This window comes from Morone saxatilis, unplaced genomic scaffold (genome assembly GCF_004916995.1).
Source record: "Morone saxatilis isolate NCDOM2014 unplaced genomic scaffold, NCSU_SB_2.0 Contig21, whole genome shotgun sequence".
NCBI classification, from domain to species: Eukaryota; Metazoa; Chordata; class Actinopteri; family Moronidae; genus Morone; species Morone saxatilis.
The window spans coordinates 19,153,134-19,171,315 of NW_023339774.1; the positions used below are offsets into that span (position 1 = coordinate 19,153,134).

At 40.2% G+C, this 18,182-nt stretch overlaps 4 protein-coding genes across 9 annotated transcripts in view; 3 read left to right on the forward strand and 1 right to left on the reverse strand.

Moving 5' to 3' along the window:
* trappc13 (trafficking protein particle complex 13) overlaps window positions 1-1,998 on the forward strand; it is an 8,456-nt gene extending 6,458 nt beyond the window's left edge. Inside the window, exons 9-13 of the mRNA XM_035668258.1 lie at window positions 216-349; window positions 448-646; window positions 744-844; window positions 964-1,111; window positions 1,193-1,998. Of these exons, the coding sequence (XP_035524151.1) occupies window positions 216-349; window positions 448-646; window positions 744-844; window positions 964-1,111; window positions 1,193-1,300 (690 nt within the window). The 3' untranslated portion in view covers window positions 1,301-1,998. The remainder of the gene's footprint in view (window positions 1-215; window positions 350-447; window positions 647-743; window positions 845-963; window positions 1,112-1,192) is intronic.
* A 244-nt stretch (window positions 1,999-2,242) lies between these two features.
* Window positions 2,243-9,730, reverse strand: sgtb (small glutamine-rich tetratricopeptide repeat (TPR)-containing, beta). Of its 2 annotated transcripts, none has more exons than XM_035667515.1 (12): window positions 9,543-9,730; window positions 7,345-7,457; window positions 6,908-7,011; window positions 6,520-6,595; window positions 5,431-5,530; window positions 5,117-5,221; window positions 4,828-4,966; window positions 4,656-4,718; window positions 4,142-4,179; window positions 3,970-4,053; window positions 3,164-3,284; window positions 2,243-3,082 (listed from the first exon to the last, which is right to left on the reverse strand). In XM_035667515.1, exons 2-11 carry the CDS (start codon window positions 7,442-7,444, stop codon window positions 3,173-3,175), a joined length of 921 nt encoding a protein of 306 aa, XP_035523408.1. In that variant the 5' UTR covers window positions 7,445-7,457; window positions 9,543-9,730; the 3' UTR covers window positions 2,243-3,082; window positions 3,164-3,172. The 2 variants fall into 2 exon arrangements, with proteins under 2 accessions (XP_035523408.1, XP_035523409.1); XM_035667516.1 differs by having other exon boundaries at window positions 7,345-7,460.
* On the forward strand, window positions 9,585-15,877 carry nln (neurolysin (metallopeptidase M3 family)). Of its 3 annotated transcripts, none has more exons than XM_035667513.1 (13): window positions 9,585-9,723; window positions 10,263-10,513; window positions 11,032-11,180; window positions 11,644-11,748; window positions 12,072-12,174; window positions 12,268-12,428; window positions 13,117-13,252; window positions 13,670-14,036; window positions 14,160-14,361; window positions 14,454-14,640; window positions 14,724-14,852; window positions 14,995-15,131; window positions 15,242-15,877. In XM_035667513.1, the coding sequence occupies exons 2-13, from the start codon at window positions 10,285-10,287 to the stop codon at window positions 15,377-15,379; spliced, it is 2,043 nt and encodes a 680-aa protein (XP_035523406.1). In that variant the 5' UTR covers window positions 9,585-9,723; window positions 10,263-10,284; the 3' UTR covers window positions 15,380-15,877. The 3 variants fall into 3 exon arrangements, with proteins under 3 accessions (XP_035523406.1, XP_035523404.1, XP_035523405.1); XM_035667511.1 differs by having other exon boundaries at window positions 9,686-9,823; XM_035667512.1 differs by lacking the exon at window positions 9,585-9,723 and adding an exon at window positions 9,970-10,113 and having other exon boundaries at window positions 15,242-15,687.
* An 846-nt stretch (window positions 15,878-16,723) lies between these two features.
* Window positions 16,724-18,182, forward strand: part of erbin (erbb2 interacting protein) — a 49,564-nt gene continuing 48,105 nt past the window's right edge. For 2 of the 3 annotated variants that reach the window (XM_035667509.1, XM_035667506.1), the window contains exon 1: window positions 16,728-17,447. The gene's annotated coding sequence lies outside the window, so the exon portion shown is untranslated. Of the gene's footprint in view, window positions 17,448-18,182 lie in introns of all 3 variants that reach the window. The other variant, XM_035667510.1, reaches the window with a different exon arrangement.

Below are 18,182 nucleotides of genomic sequence, written 5' to 3' on the forward strand. Positions count from 1 at the left end.
CAGTAACTCTTGATATGCACATATGAGCATGTGTCTAAGACAGACTTGAACATTTTGAACCTATCCTTTAAGGCAGTAGGATTTTGCCTAAGCCTAACCCCTCTTAATATCTAATAGTAAAGTTGATGTGTTGCTCAGTTTGCCTTAGAGATGATATAATTATACTTAATTATGAGCAACAAATATTAGTTTGACTCCTGGCTTCTCGGCTCCAGACAGATGAAGTGTTCCTGGAGGCTCAGATCCAGAACATCACCACCTCACCGATGTTCATGGAGAAGGTCTCTCTAGAGCCCTCCCTGATGTACAACGTTACAGAGCTCAACACAGTCGCAGCTGGAGACGAAGGGTAAGAGCACTTCATTGTGATGTAATTGTAACAAGGTGAATGATGGTATTTACTGTCAGCATTCACACTTCACTCATTCATACTTTTTTCGCTGCCAGAGAGTCCACATTTGGGAAAATGTCCTACCTGCAGCCCATGGACACACGGCAGTACCTGTACTGCTTGAAGCCAAAGCCGGAGTACGCAGAGAAGGCCGGCGTCATCAAGGGTGTGACGGTGATAGGCAAGCTTGACATCGTATGGAAGACCAATCTCGGGGAGAGAGGGAGGCTACAGACCAGTCAGCTGCAAAGAATGGTATTTAGAAGCTTTTTTTGGATGTATGCTACGGAGGGATCTCAAATTTTTCTATCTTCTTAGGTTTATTTTTGTTCCATCCTTGTATGTCCTTCAGGCTCCAGGCTATGGAGATATCAGGCTGTCCTTGGAGATGATTCCTGACACTGTTAACCTCGAAGAACCTTTTGACATTACCTGTAAAATCACCAACTGCAGGTAAAAACCCACAGTCCAATAGTTGTCTTGCTGCCCATAGGAAACAGCCTTAGGTACTATTTAATCATCAATGATTACATTATTGAATTACAACCTTTTTCGTGACCTTTGTGTTGTAGCGAAAGAACCATGGACCTGGTGCTGGAGATGTGTAACACCAGGTCGATCCACTGGTGTGGTGTATCAGGGAGACAGCTGGGGAAACTTAGTCCTGGTGCCTTCCTCTCTCTGCCCCTCATACTCCTCTCATCCGTCCAGGGTCTGCAGGTAAGATCCACACAGGAAAACTGTTGGCTGATATCCCCCATGCTGTTCTTGCTCACTAAAGTCCTCACCTGTTTGTTTCAGAGCATTTCCGGACTGAGACTCACAGATACATTTCTGAAGAGGACGTACGAATATGATGACATCGCACAAGTGTGTGTGGTCTGCCCGTACACGAGCAACGAGTGCTAGGAATTTTATTGACCTTTTTTGCATTTTAGGTATGAATGGACCAACAGTGGAATTCTGGACATAACGCTGACATTTCACTCTTTTTGCAACCTGAGGGGATAATACTGTATTTTAAAATGAATTGTGAATAATATAAATCACTTTCTTTGAAAATAATAATGTAAATGTGCATAAATGTTAATAAAATCTCTGTAATCTTTGATTTCCTATTGCTTTTCCAAACCTATTTAATGGTGTCAATGGTGGCTTTTGTCATTAAAAATGCTCCCAGACACAATATGAGTATTGAATAATCCTTTTATTGTTTGTCATTTTTAAAGACATTATATAAGTCTGTTTAATGCTTGTAGGCTGCACTGATCCTTTCTTTAAACATGATGATTACATGGATTTCTTGTTTTTTAAGACACATTTTTAAATACAATGGTAACTATTGAAATGGTGACCAGGTATTGAACTTATCTGAAGATGCTACTGCAGCAAGTACTTAAGTAATTGTAATATTAGTGTTACATTAACATTATTTTATATAGTGAAGAGCCATTTAACCTAAACAGAAACTGGTGTATACTGACTACTGACTCTTTTGTCGAGCCATGATGTTTAGCATGCTAAAGTCTGAGGCTTATGGGAAGTGGTATTTGTTAAATGCCACTGAAATGTGTGTAAGATATATTAAATAAACCACATCAGATTGATCTTATCTGCTGTATTTTCTCAGACAAGCTGAGAAGGACTAAATTGGTGGATTTCCCCTTTAAAGTGTGAGACTGCTAAACCACTAGGATTCTCTGGGATAGGATTAGATCTAGTATTCAAACTGAGCCTCTCCCACTTTAAATATATGATTTAACACAAAATACACTCTGCATCTTTCATAATAATGACACAAAGGCAAAAAATACAAGCATGAGTGCGAGTAGTTTCATTTCAGTAGACATTTATTCACATGTTTTAGACAAAACATTGTGCTGCCCTAGCATACCTATTTGTTTCCATAAAGCATCTGATCTCAAATACCAGATTTAAGAGCATGCAAAATGAACAATCTGAATACTCTGTCACTAGTTAATGAACAATTAAATAGGCTTAAAGGGGAGACATTTAGTTTTGCTAAAGTGCAATAACAACATAATGCAGGCTGCAAACACTGCTATACCATTAAACTGTTGTCTTAATCAAAAATTAAGTAGTACTTATTGAAAAGCAGTGATGTGAGTCTACGTGTTCAAGGACTGAATGGTGTTAATCATTCAATAAACAAGTAGTGTGTATTCTGTCTACAAAAATAATATTAAACAAGATGCAGTATAAACAAGGCAAACCTGATGTTGTATGAGAAAAAGCAGAAATGTTCCCTGCTATGCTGTAAAAGTACATTCCTCCCTAACTTTCTACTCTCACGATTATACAGTAGGACCCTTAACTCATAACATGAAGAGGGCAGTATTTTCAGCACATATAAAACATGATCTCTGCAGAATGTAAAAGCTCTGAAGAAAGAATTTACTCATGTTCTCTCAGTAGGCTGAATGAGTTCTTGGCTCTTTTTTTTTAGGTGTTTGAGTATATGTTTTGCCCTAAATGTGTGGGATGCTTCATTTCATGGTCCAGTCTCCAGGCCCTCGTCTCTCTGCTCCAGAGCCTTTAGTCACAGTAAAGTGCCTTAAACCCCATCCTTGTCTCTTCATTCCAGCTTTGCCTGGGATTTGACTTTAAGAAATGGGTGTAGAGATTGTAATCGCGCCATATGGTTGCCCTTCCTTGGAAAAAAATGTGAAACTGAGACAAAATAATGCGTGTTAATGATACAAATACGTTTAAATCTATATACGGTCAGCTGGGGTTTGGTTTTAAATATACCTGAGTAGATCATGAGTGCTCCTCGGCGCTGCCACTGAAGGAGCGGCTCCGGATGTGGTTCCTTAACTGCTCGATCAGCTCTGGGTTCTGCTGCTGAATCTGCTGAGCAAATTGCTGTCCCCTGATAGCGAGAGGAGATAACTCTGTTTACTTCCTGAATTGCTTTCTACCAGAACAAGAGCTCAGTTTTTAATATACAGTAATATAACAGAAATTCCCCTAAAGATCTCCTCACATTGTGGACATTTACAGTACAGGTACAAGTTGATACTAAATCAGAAACAAAAAGAAGATTCTCATGCTGGGTTTGCTGTGATAAAATATGATCAAAATATAGGCATCAATTTATAGGGTACAGGGGTCTCCAACTATAGCATCATTTAAAAAAACGTTGGCCTCAATGAGAGACTGATTTGTGTCTCTGAATCCGATATCAGGTTCACAAAATGTTGAAATATGATTTGCTTTCTTGCCCAGAGTGAGTGGAGATCGATACCACTCATGTCTTAACCATAAATATGAAGCTACTGCCAGCAGTTGGTTAACTTAGCTTAGCATTAAAACTGGTAATATGCAGGAGGAAACAGGCCACGTGGTTTCTTTCCAAAGCTAAGCATCTACATCTCTAAAGCTCCTTGTTTGTTGTTTGTTCAATACATGGTTTTTTGTAGCCATACAGACCTGAGACTGCTATTTCCCAAAATATTTAATTATTCCTTTCACATGTATAACTCATATACCACTCTCTTAAATGAATAATCAAACAGTGCTTTTAATCCTTTTGGTTTTGAGTTGAAAGTACTTACGCTTCAATCAAACTGGAAATGTCTGACAGTCCACCCACTCCTGCTGCAGAACCCCCGACCGCATTAGACATCATTCCAGACATACTGACAGCACAGCGACACAGTGAGTCAAAGTATGTTTGGAAACTGCACTTTACAAAACCCTGAATTCAATCAACGAATGTTCACTCACAGCTGTTGTACTTGTTGGTTCTGCATCACGCTTGCGGCCTATAAACAGAAATCAAGCTGAAATCCGCTGCGCCTCTCACAAACAGGACAATATATTTCCGATTACACATTCGGAGAAACAATGTAGTATATTGTGCTGTGGGCCCTGAACGCACACACACACACACAGCTAGTTGATTTATATGTATCTTGTCATTGTTGCTGCAGTAAAACTCTGGCATGCTTGTAGAAGCGTTCTTGGCCTGGCAGACGTTCCCATGTGTCATCGTTTAACAAGTCAGGATTCTCCTGTCCCAGACAAGGCCCTTTCCACTAGACAATAAACTGGGATGATTAACGGGCTAACTGTCACTCATGGGACTAATTAGGGCAAATATCTGGTCTAACCTTGCCAGAGACAAAGAGAGCATAAGACACCTGTCTCCAGGACAAATGGTGAGTTTACCGAACAGCCTCTATTGTGCCTATGAAACAGCCAGGCTTTTTATGTACAGTGCATATATTAGGACTCTTACCATGCTGATGAAGGCAGGGTTGTTGATTAAACTAGCCATGTCAAATCCCAATCCAGCCGCTATCTGTGGCACACATTCATAGACAGAGCTTTAGAAGCTTTAATAGGATATCTATATTATGCTACATAACAAAATGAGGGCTAACAGAAAAATACAGCTTGTTTTAACTTACTGGGCTGGTTGCTTCTTTCTGCTTCTGCTCTGCAATCTTCAGGTTGGATTTGTAGGTGTCATTCTCGGGGTCTAATACCAAAGCCTTCTTGAAGTAGGAAATTGCCTCTGGATACTTGTTTGTGGCTGTCAAAGCCAAACTGGAACCATAAAAGGGACCATTAAAGGGAAATATTGAAATATTATGGAGATCACGTAGAGAAAAAAAAACCCTGAAAATAAATCTGGTAATAGTGTATAACATTAAACATTTCTTGTGACACAAACAGCATGTCTTTAGTCAAACTCACCCCATCCTCCCATACGCTTTGCTGTAGGTAGGATCAATCCCAATGGCTCTCTCGCAGTCACCAGTTGCCTCTGTATAATTTCCCAGTTTACTGTGAGCTGCAGCCCTGCAAAGTGTTACATTCAGATCCCATCACAGACTTGTTTGTGTTCATATACATAACGCACAAGGAAGGGATTCAATTCTCTAGCACCAGTTAAAACACTGATCATCACCGACTGTCTCCTGTTGTTTAAAAACCACAATAGAAGTAGAAAGTTTAGTGCAAAACGGTGACAAAAGTGTGAAATCAGTGTTGCTTGCTGTTGTAAATACCTATTACAATAGTACACAGCGTTTCTTAAGTCCAGATCAATGGCCTTTGTGTAGCACTCCACTGCACATCTGTAGTTCTCCTCCTTCATGTGATTGTTACCTAAAAAAAAAACATTGGATTATTTACACATAGAAAGACTGTGGGTTACAACACAGGGCCAAAGTTATTATAGAGGTAGTTTTACCATCCCAAGAAATGGCTGGTAAGATAGAGTTCAGCAAAAGTTTTTTTATTTTATTTTTTTAAAGGGACGCTGTGGTACTAGTAACATTTCCATTTTAGTTCATTATTGATATAACTTTAAATTTAAGATCAAGAGAGATCAATACTTTCTCCCCAGGACTGCAAATAAATAGCTATTAATAAGTCAGTCCATAAGGTAGAAGGAGCTGCAGAGCTCCAAGATGTTCCCTCTTCAGGTAGCTGGCAGCTTTTCTGATTTTTCTGATCACATAATATAACTGTGAAACTGCAGCTGTGCTTCTAGGATTATCAAGGCAGTGTATCGCTTTACAAATATTTCCTTATTAACATGAACTATGGCTGGTTCTTCCCTGAACATGTGTTATTCCTTAACCAGATGATGATACCCAACAATTGTCTTTAAAATGAGGGAAAATCTGTTTAAAAGGCAGAGCTCAAACTTACAATATGTCTCACAGGGGAAGTTATTAGCACTTCACAGCTGCCACTATCAGTTGATTCACTACAAGACACTTTTTTTCACAGTTTCCACTGTGGTGTATGTAGACCAGCTAAAAATCACACAATACTAAAATGATGAGTGTTTAAAGGTTTTGAGTTACCTCCTCTGTGTGGTTATGGTTTAACAGCACAAACACTTCATGGTAAAATATATTATGTGGTCCGAGGACAAGCTTAATAATACAGATAAATAGTAAAAATAATTCAATATCATATATCATTTAAAACAGATGCCAAAATATTTTGTGAAGAAGCTCATTATCATTATCATATTATTTAAATTGAGGTACCAAAAGATAATGATCTGCTACCAGGGAGGCTACATAAGGATGCACTGGTATCAGAACAAATTCAGTTCCAGTTAAAATAAGTCTGAACATTACCTTCATTTTTAAGTTGCTCTGCTCGTTCAATGTCTTCTGGAGATGGGGATGTCTCTGGTACGGTTAGGTTGTCATTCTGCGTTTAAAAATAGAAAAAGACATTGATGTGATTTACTGTACAAAAGACTGTTATTATGGCGGACATTTTGATTTTTACAGGGGGAGAAGCATAGTTGTAATATCCTTAATGATTAATTAAATACATGGGCTTGCCAATAACTCATGCCAGCGAGCACTGTCTGACGTGGGAAAGGTTTATCTTGCTTTAAACACATACTGACGCCGCACAAGCCGAGTCACTGAGTCCATCTACACATACAACCATACTGCCTTTGTATGTAAAAGCATCGGTCCCGTGTTTGGTGGAGATTTAAGGTGCAGCACCCACCTTGAGGAGGGAGTTGAGGAATATCTCCTTCAGAGGCTGTGGCACAGCAAGATGGCAGTCACTGGAGCTGATCTTAAAGGTAGTCTCCAAACACTGTATCGCAACTGCAGTGACAGGATAACGTTGACGAGATCAATTACATTAGGGAGATAACGGCTAAACAATTGGTCTTAACAGTATTATATGGTGAGTCAGAACTTGGCTGCACATTCAGAGTGAGAAATGTAAACTGTCCTGTTTCACATTGGATTAAACACGCCACCGCAGACATTACATATTATAGCCTTATTTCTAGCCACTTCTGTTTATTCTCCCTACATCAAGCAAACTTAGCAAACTAAGAACATATATATTTTCAAATGGACAGGACAGGAGCGGGGTGTCCTATATTTGTAAAGGCGCTTTCCAAACTCTAAGTGCACGGTGAGCTGACCTACCTTCAAGGCTCTCCTGCTCATCAGAATTCAAAGCGCCGCAATGTGTTTGATCTCGTAGGAACTGCACAATAGAGAATGCCAGACGCTTCTCCACTGCCATTTTTACCTAGAAACTGCTGGGAACAGGAAGTTGTTGGAGTGAAACAGAAAGGCACCCACACACCAATGACTATAATATTCATAGGGTGACACACACACACACACGTAATGCATTGCTAATACATGACTTTCGATGGATGAATGCAAGATTTGTATGAATAGTTTTACGAGCTGTTAAAAAATGATCAAGTCATCATGTTTTTGTGATTACTTAATGGATCATCAATAAATGATACATGTATTGATTTATATGCCACAAATTAGATGGAATCTAACTACAAAGAAAAGGGAATTTCAGATCCACGCATGCTTGCAGAACAGTATTTATTTTCACAAACATATGAACCTGTGGCTGGAAAATCTCTAGTAATAAACACACAATCAGACTCCTGACACAACATTAACATTGCCTTCTACCTTTATTACTATATAAACTGTTGACATAAACGTGTCTGGCACCTGCTGCAGATGTTGGTTTTGGTTGTTGGTTCAACAACAAAAATATCATAATAAATCAAAACTCACGTTCCATCCCCTAGCTCGAAAACGTGACATAAACAAAGCCCATCGAGTCGTGTAGCAGCCTGTAGATGATTGTATCTGACTACCATGGGGCTGTCTTATGTAACTGGATTCTAGGTAGGCATAGGCTGTCAATGAAACTACTGTATGAAGTAACTGTGAAGTAACAACAGTTACTTGACTCTCTATTAAGCATAATCACATAAACTCAAAGTGGCCTGATCATTTATTTCAAAGTGGCCAACGGGAATTCATGATACTTCTTGTATTAAAGCCTCTGAAAACACAAACAACACACATCTTTTGGTATTATTTATGCAGAGTTTAACAATCAAAAATGAATAATAATCTGCTTCACCAGGACTGAGTGGGAGTTCTGTCAGAAAACTGTCAGGGCCTTTAATACATGCATTTAATTATCATTAATCATTAGTTGTGCATTATTTAAGCGTGTGTTTTGTTCATCATTGCTGTATTCATGTGTGTGGTTGCATGTTTGGTGGTTATAGGCCTCTACCACAGTCCTGGGTAATTAATCCAGGGCCGGATTATCAACTGGGAAATGTGGGTAGCTGCCCACATTTATCCCAGAATGCCACTGAGTCAAGTCAATAGATCTTTGTTGATTTAATTAATTACATTTGTTAAGGAATATGCCAAGGATATCAACTAAAGCAGACCTTGCATTTTAGCTTATTTATGGGCCCCGTGCTCACACGGTGCATGCTCCTAAATAAAGCAGTGTTAAATCAAATGACCACAATATGGGCCCGACAGCACATTTCTTGCCCAGGAGCCTCCTTACTGTTATTATCTATTTCTACAACTAGAAAAGATGCTGGTGGAGCATTTGGCTCTTGTTTCCAAGACAACTCATTGGAGGATGAAAGCAAAATGAGTCTTGCTTATACCAAAAAAGAAGAAGAAGAAGAAGCAATTGCTCCATTAATAAGCTGGCTGTTTCAGTTAGTTTGTCTCTCTGTGTGATCAAAGCACTTGCAATCATATTAGTTAGCAGCAGGGGCTTAAAGAAGGGCCACCAAATGAACTCTAATTTGACTCCATGTCCCCCTGGGTCTGATCTGCACACACAAACACTCCCTCATATTTCCATCACGTGCTGATGCCATCCGTTGTTATGTTCATTTAGCTTTGGCTAGCACAGCCACTCCTCCCTCAGTGTGTGTGTGTGTGTGTGTGTGTTGACACACGTAAATGCAGTGATGCAGAAGCTGTGATGTAATACCATATTGGGAGGCGAGCTATGTTTTCATACCCTGCACAGGCATTGTGTTGTAAACAAAAACAATACATATATACAATGCACTGAATGGAAAGGAGGCGATGACAGCGGCAGGTTTGTCATTTAACAGAGCACAGCAGGGCTCGCGCACTGGGCAGCTCGTGTGATGCTGGCTCAAACAATCACAGTAAAAAAAAAAACAGTGCGAGGAGAGGAAATAAAGCCCAACCTCAGAGCAAAAAGCCTCCAAAAAACACACCATGAAGACAATTTATAAATAACATTGTGCCAAAGGATGCTTATTCAGTACCCCCTCCCCCGGCCGCCCACCTACCTGAGCTCTTATCCAGCTGTCTGCCGCTACCGCGTCATGAGGACTTGTGTGTCAGCTCGATCTCATCCTCCTCGGCGCATGCGCGGTGACAGCGGAAATAAAGGAAGCCTTCTCCACATGTAAGAGAGAGGGAGAGCAGTGCTGCTGCTGCTGGTGTTAGTGCTGCTGCTGCTGAACCACAGTAAGAGGAGAACAAAGTGTGGTGTGCTTGCACGGAGGAAAGCGCATGAAACCGCTGGCATGTGTGCGTTAAGAGTTGTAGTCTGCCGGGCGCTTTGCAGGTATGCTTCATGAGAGACACACCGCTGCTGAGTGGCTGTCATGTTAAATCGTTTTATTTAGCACCTGTGCGACAGATAAGTGGAGGGTTACCAGCTACATTCAACTAATTCGTAATTGCATTATGTTTACACCTGCTGGCCATAAAAAAGGGGGTATTAAAACTGATAGCTGGCGAGGTTTTGGCTGGGATTTGTCATTGCTGCCTTTATAATTATCCCACGCTCTTATGAACCTGTTTTGAAAGGCTTTTACTGCCATGCAATGTAACCTTACACTGAGTGGACATGGGGTAAAGGTCACTGCTTAGCATGGAAAAAATGCAGAGCACATTTTTAAGTTTGACCTTGAAGGATTTATTGCTTTATATTAGTGCCACCTGTTTTCATGCGAAATGTCATTCTGAACTTTTGAAGTTATACTGTCTAATTTGTTTTACAGCGCATATAAACCTGTCCTGAGAATGACCATCCAGAATGGGTCTGTGACACCTGCCAGAGACTGCTCTCAGGCAGGAGATGAGAGAAACACACTGAGATGGGACCTGTCTCCGGCTGAGATCAGGACCACCACGGACAGTTTGATTAACAGAGTGAAGAAGGTCTATGATGACATTGGATCTCTAAAGATAGAAAACGTGTGTGTCGAAAACACGCTGAAAGCCTTAGCTAACGTCAGGCTGGATTATGCATGTAAGTACTTTAAGGAGAAGTCTAGTGATATTCAAAACTTGCACGAAAAGACCAAAACCAACAATGAATTGTCCATGTAGCCATAGGCTCTGTGCCATAGAGTTCATTGTTGTCCAAAAGACATGTTCCTTCATTGCCATGAACGTTTTTTTTTTTTTTTTTTCCCATATACATCTAAATATTAACTATAGCACAAAATCTGTATTAATCCACAGCTGAAAATAGTCCCTAACAAACACCCTATTTACTCTTGATTGAGTAAAGTTTGCTGAATCCGTCAGTGTCCTGCTCTTTTAGGAAATCAATGAGCCTTTTTTAAAATTTAGAAATGTTTTTGAAGCTTTAGATCTTCAGTAGAGAAGTTGGAAAGTAACTAACACATTTTTGGTTTTGGTCTTTTTTTTCATGGAATAAATCTATAATTTTTTTTAATGCATCAGGCTGTTTTTCTTATTCCAATTTTGCACAAATCCTAGTGACATTCCTGCTGTCTATTTGTGTTCATTCTGTTCCCTCAGCATCCCGCCATGTTCTCGATTTCCCCCAGTATGTTTTCCCTTCTAAAGAGGTTCGGACAGCGAGCACAGAGGCAGACAAGAAACTTTCTGAGTTTGATGTGGAGATAAGTATGAGGGAAGATGTGTTCAAGCGAATCACTGCCTTGCAGGTACGGCTCGTATAATATCTACTTGAATATACGCTCACAACATGAGGGAGGGGAAGGTTGATCTTTTAATTAGGCCTCTAGTCCACTAAGATAATGAGGTGTTAATATAGTCTTACCCATAAAATCTGAAGTTAATCAAATCTAATGTGTGAGGATTTGATGCAGTTACCACAGTAGCTATGCCAATGAGAGATTATATTCACATTTTATGTCAGCCAGGCGGCAACAAATGATAGATAGAAGTGTTTCATATTAAGGCTAGTGATACTATACCCTCATTTGACCCCACCGCTGGTTCCTATTTTGCTTAGGAAAGAAATGTAATCTGCTCTAACCAGGCAGCCAGTGGTAGCCAATGCCATATCTTATCCTTGGCTGGCTGACATGCACCATAAATAGGTGAATAAATTTAGCCTGCATACACGAAGAGATGTGTTTATCTTGTGTCATTATTTTCTGACAGAAAAAGCTCCAAGACAATCTTTCACCCGAAGAAAAGAGATTCTTAGACCGACTTGTTACATTAGGCAAGCGGAATGGATTGCACCTGTCTGTAGATATACAAGAGGTAATACAATATGTGATGTGATTTATAGCTAGTTTTGACCATGTACATTGCTGGTATATTGAAAGAGTTTGACTCTTGATGTTAGAAAAATAAGCATTTATATGTTTTGCCTCAATTGATCATAATACAAAGAAGCATGTTTTACTCAGTATTGATAGAATCAGAATGCACCTCTAACTGTATTAAAAGACAAGTTTTTCATTTTATTTTTGAAGATTGAGTGTTGGGTAACTCTTTTTGATCACAAATTCTGCTTGTAATTGTTGAATTATTACACCATTCCTGACTTTTCTTCTAAAATTCTACTCCTTTTCTCTCCCAAGGAAATAAAAAGAACTTCCAAGCTTATAAGTGAACTCTCGATTGAGTTTAACAAGAATCTGAACGAGGACAACACGTTTCTTCTTTTCTCTGAGCGTGAATTGGGTAAACTATATGCATAAATCTCAATCTAGTCAACCGTATAATATTATTAAGCTTTGACTATTTTCATTTATGCTGCTGTCCTCTTCTGTTAAGGTGGGCTAGCTGATAGCTATCTCAATGGACTGGACAAGGCAGCAGATGGGCGGTATAAAGTGACTCTTGAATATCCCCATTACTTCCCCCTGATGAAGAGGTGTCACAATCCTGAGACTAGGAGGAAGATGGAAACAGCTTTTCACAGCAGGTGTAAAGAGGTAACTGGAGTCTGAGTTTAAATCTGTGTATCCTACACTTTCCCAACCACAGAAAGCCTTGTCTGTTTTAACTTGTTCATATACCCCTGCAGCCCTGTCTTATTTTTTTAGGGAATTAAACCCTGTTTTTGATGTCATGGATAGTTATTTCTATGAGAAATAGCCATTCAGTGAATTTACATTCAGTAATTGGAATTTATGTCTAAATGGATTCCGCCATTCCTGCTCTGGACTCAAATTACCGACCTACACACATAGATATCAGCCTCACTGTTTACTATTCATTCTCCTACAGTCGTATATCAGAGCTGTATTAAATCACTGCTCATGCAAACCAAACATTTCTTACTGNNAGGTGGAACAGGAAGGAGCGGTTACATGTGAGTTGCAGGTGACAGGCTGCACACCTTCCACTCCTCTGACTGCGCCCTGCCGGTGTGTGAAAAGCTACTGGTGCCTTGTGCAGCACGGCTACGCTGTAAACACATACACCAGTTGCTCTTCTGCTGTATTTCCGACAAAGTAGCTGCTCAACGGGCGTTTGCTAATGCCAGAAATCTCGTATCGCTACATCAACCAGGACTGAAAACTTGAGGATTATAACTTTTAATTGGCAAAATTAGAAATTTTGTAAAATGTGTCTATTGTATACATTGTCTGATCTGCATATCTTACTCTATTTTACTAGGTAAACACAGGGATCCTGGAAGAGTTGATACAACTGAGGGCAAAGGTCGCAGACTTACTTGGCTACAGTAGCCATGCAAACTATGTGCTGGAGATTAACATGGCCAAGAATGCAAGCAATGTGTCTGACTTTTTGGGTATGACCCCCTTCGGCATCTCGCCTCACAGGCACACACTCACATTTACAAACATTATGTGTCATTTAAGATGAGCACCCACGGCATCTGATAACGGCTTGGCAATGGAAAAATAAACTTCATTGGACAGATGGACGGCACGGATGGGGAAGTAGAAAGACTAAACTAGAAGAGAGAAATACTACACCTCATGCCTTTTGCATGTCATTTAGTGGATGTTGCACTACATGCCTCTTGTATGTAGTGTAACATGCAGTAATTTATAGCTCATGAAGGCATGTGGTCATATATCACATAGTAGAAATGGACTGAATGAGTGTGTCAATATTTTGTTATTATAGTAGTATTATTTACTGTAGTACATTTGTGGAAGGTCTTTAGTATAACATCTGTCTCTTCTTTTTTCCCACTTTGCAGATACATTCTATGAAACACTGAAGCCCATTGGAATCAAGGAGAGGAAATATATTCTTGCACTAAAGAAGAGGGAGTGCTTGATGAAGGGCTATCAGTTTGACGGACAGATCAATGCGTGGGACTTGCCCTACTACATGAATCAAGTGGAGCAGTGCAAGTTTGCTGTGAACAAGGACAAACTGATTGAGTATTTCCCGCTTGATGTGGTGACACAGGGACTGTTTGGTATCTACCAGGAACTGCTGGGTCTCACATTCACAGAGGTGGACCATGCTCACGTGTGGCATGAAAACGTCACGCTTTACTCAGCCCACGACACTGAAACTGGAGAGGAGATTGGCCAGTTCTACCTCGACTTGCATCCAAGGTGGAGAACTTAGATTGAAGCTATCAGTGACAAGAGCTTTTGATCTTTGTAGAGAAATTTCTTCCTAATAATGTTTAGATTGAGTCTTGTTGGGGTGACATTTGCAACCTTGTCTTCCACCAGGGAAGGAAAGTATGGCCATGCAGCCTGCTTTGGGCTCCAACCGGGCTGCAGAGGACCTGATGGGAAACGCAGGCTTCCAGTGGCAGCTATGGTGGCTAACTTTACCAAGCCCAGAAAAGGTTGTCCCTCTCTCCTCCAGCACCATGAAGTGGAGACTTATTTTCATGAGTTTGGTCATGTTATGCACGAGCTCTGCTCTAAGGTAGGCATCAGTGGTTTCCTTACATTTGCACATACTTTGTATAATAATTGGAATGATTGAACTTAAACTAAGCTTACCTGTCTTTATATTAGACCACTTTTTCAGAATTCAGTGGCACCCTGGTGGAGACGGACTTTGTGGAGGTGCCTTCGCAGATGCTTGAGAACTGGGTTTGGGAGAAGGAGCCTCTGAGAAGAATGTCTCGCCACTACAAAGACGGCACACCAATCCCAGACAACCTGCTCGACAAACTGATCGCATCCAGAGTAGCCAACACTGGTCAGACACATTTTGAGTTCTTACATTTCTTATACAGAAATCTAGAGTCTTTGTTGATGTGTTGACTGGTTTAACCTCTTTAGGACTAATGAACCTGCGCCAGGTAGTCCTTAGTAAAGTGGACCAGTCACTACACACAAGCCCTCATGCAGATACAACGGAGGTGTTTGCAAAGCATTGCCGGGACATCCTGGGTGTTCCTGCTACACCAGGTCAGTAAAAACATCAGCAACAGTAGCACTGCAAGTGTTGGCTAATGAGCATCAGGATTTTTATCAGTGATGAGAATTTAATTTTTTGGGGGGAAAGTGTGTTAATGATTTGTCACAAAGACCATTTTAATGTCCTCTGCAGGTACCAATATGACGGCCAGTTTCAGCCACCTGGCGGGAGGATATGATGGTCAGTACTATAGCTATCTCTGGAGTGAAGTCTACTCCATGGACATTTTTTTCAGCCGCTTTAAGAAGGAAGGTATTATGAATCCAAAGGTGGGTATGACTATCACTTTATCTATCATGTTATATCACTTTCTTTTAAAAAAATACATCTTACTTTTTGTGGAAAATATCTTTCTAAGTACCTGTCTGCTTTAACACAGGTTGGAAAAGAGTACAGGAGGGTGATTCTGGAAGCAGGCGGCTCTGTGGATGGAGTGGACATGCTGAAGACCTTCCTCGGACGTGGCCCATGCCAGGATGCCTTCTTTCAGTGCAAAGGACTCATTAAGTCTCAGTAAACAGAAACATTGTAATGTTGCATAGCCTTTTGAGAATCTTTTAGTCAAAGCAGGGTATATTTTAATTGTCCGGATGCAGGTTCATGTCAGTAAAAACATGGCCTTGCTTAAATTTACTGTGTTTAGGTTTTTCTACTTGATCATTTCTACCTGTTGGCATTTGTTCGAATGTACAGTAGATCGTGGAGAATCCTCATAATGATATGTACTTCTTAGTAATTTTTCACAGCAAAGAAAGTACATGTGTTATTAATTAAAATTAAATTAAAAAGGATATCTTCGGTCTATAAAAGTGTCCCAGTAAGCCACGGCAGTGTGTTAATGAGCCAGCATGCACGATACCACAACCCTGGAAAGGAAGCAGCTAAAGGGAATTCAGACATCATTAATGTCACTGTTTACATTTCACATTTCCTGTCAAAATGTCTTCCGTGGAAAAGGCCTGGCAGGTGTTTGCACAGCTGTAAGTTATGTGCATTATAAAGCTGTTAATCACTTGATTGTGGCACTAATATAATCACTTTTTTTAAGTGATAAAAGATTACCTAAAGCTGTTAGATTCTTATGCAAACAAAGTGATCATTATATCTTTTTGGGGGGCAGAAAATACATAAAATTTCCCTTTATATTTAAGAGATTTAAACATTTACAGATATAGATGTAGTGATTGGATATTATGTCAAAGGCACTAGGTCTTACACACAGTATGGGATGTTAAAACTGCACATGTTCAAGTGAGATGGATCTCAAAATCTTACTGCGAACACCTTTTTATATATTTATTATATAAATTCCCTCCTTAAAAGGCATTAAGCTATTGTGATGAAAATATCTACAAATCTCTCTTCTGATGAACAGGATTAGGAAAATGTGGTAATTACCATATTGTGGAAGAAAAGGGGGGTTTGCATATTTTGGGGATTTATTAAAATTCCCCTGCAAGGTTAACAAAAAACCTATTTGACACCAGGGGGCGCCACAGGATAGCTACTTTTTGTGCTATTGGTATGTGAGTTTAATATGAAAAGATAAATGAATCTTATTGTTTGACTGATAAAAAAAAACGTATTTAAATAAAATACCCATTCTTTTGACTACCATACATAGTCAAACTGTTGTAAATACTGCCACCACCTTTTATATATATATATATATGTATCTAGAACATTTTTTTACTGTATGTAGTGTGAGTGAATACACTTCCTGAGCCTAATTAGAGAGAGAATAAAATGTTAATATAAATAGATTAAGGGAGATTCTCAACTATTAGGTGTCCGGGTAGTAAAAGCACCATCAGAGAGGGGGGGAGGAGGGTCGGTGTAGCTGGAAAGGCGACTTCTGGTGGACAGCCCACTCCTACATGTAAGCACGGAGGTCGCAGCAAAGGGAGAAGACGAAGAAACCCCACCGCTTCATGTTGCTCTTAAAAACAGCCTGTATGTAGCTTCACCTCGACTCTCGCCTAATGTAGCTGCGTGATTAAACGAAAGGAGATTATGACTGAAAACACCTGGGTGCGGCACACTTTAGATGAAAAAAGCTGTCGCTCTGCCGGAGGTCGTTCGCATTTTTTTTTTTGCCTTTTGTATTTCCTTGCTGAATGTCGTGGACATTTTGGATTTTTTTAATGCTCTCTGTGTTTTAAGTCTGAACCAATTAAGGAGCACATTTTCGCCTGTCTTCGCCTTCGTCGGTTAGTTTTGTTCGAGTGACATTTGGAAGGTAAATACTACTTTTTTTTTTTTTTTTTTCCTCCTTTCCCCACGTCTGAAAACAACCGAGGAGGAGGAGGGGAGGACGACTGAGTGAAACAACTTGAGGACGGCTTTGCTGAGGAGAATGTGCGAACTGGGCCAGCTTCGAGTTGCTCTTTAAAGTGGGCAGCGTTAGCCACGTTAGCTGCTAACCCCAGCGAAAGCTACCTTATTGAACTAACCCCGAAGCGAAATCTGTGTAAACTACCTTAATGCCAACTTCTCTGCACGTTTTTTTTTTTTTTCGGATAGTAGCACCTGGCTCACAACCTTGGGACGCCGTTAAATGAGACGCTGACTCGACAGTAATTCAGGTTAGTGTCTTTTGTGTCTGTCTTTTTTTTTTTTTTTGTCTGTGTGGTACAACATGTTAGCATCGCTGCTAGCCGCAGAACACCGTCGTTACGCTGGGGTCCCATTCTGATGCTGTCCGACGTTGGGTCTTGGCGTTAAATCGGCCTATTTCTAACAGTGAAATTATAATATTACATGTTTATACGAACTTCACCCGCTTTATTAATACACGTGGCCACATTAGTGCTCTAATAGGAGCGTTAAATGGAAGAATAGAGCAGATTTGAAGCAGCTGTCTGTGTTTTCGGTTCACATCAACAGCTGTAACCTTACATGGCTGCTTGTTTGCATTGCTGCTCGTACTGCCTCTTATCTAGTCAACGCAAATACCCCCAATGCAACGCAGTCTACTACATTTCCAGCTAATAACGTGGATGTTTTTGTTCCTGCTACCCCCCCCCCCCCCACCAGGTATCAGTCGTGAATGTTAACAGCTGCAGTGCAACAACAGCAGCAGTCTCCTCTTTTGTTGCGGAGCACCTTCAGCAGCGGACGAGGGGATTAGTGAAGCTGTACACTCAACATATCGGCGTTTTCATTTTCTCACCACTTCACTAATCAGATTACTATCCCACACTTAACTCCAGTGTCATTTAATCCTGTTAAGATTTGAGATAGATGGCGGAGCTAATCTCCAGGTTTTATGTTTTATTTTTTAGGAATTTCTCCAGGTCGATTTTTATTTATATATATAT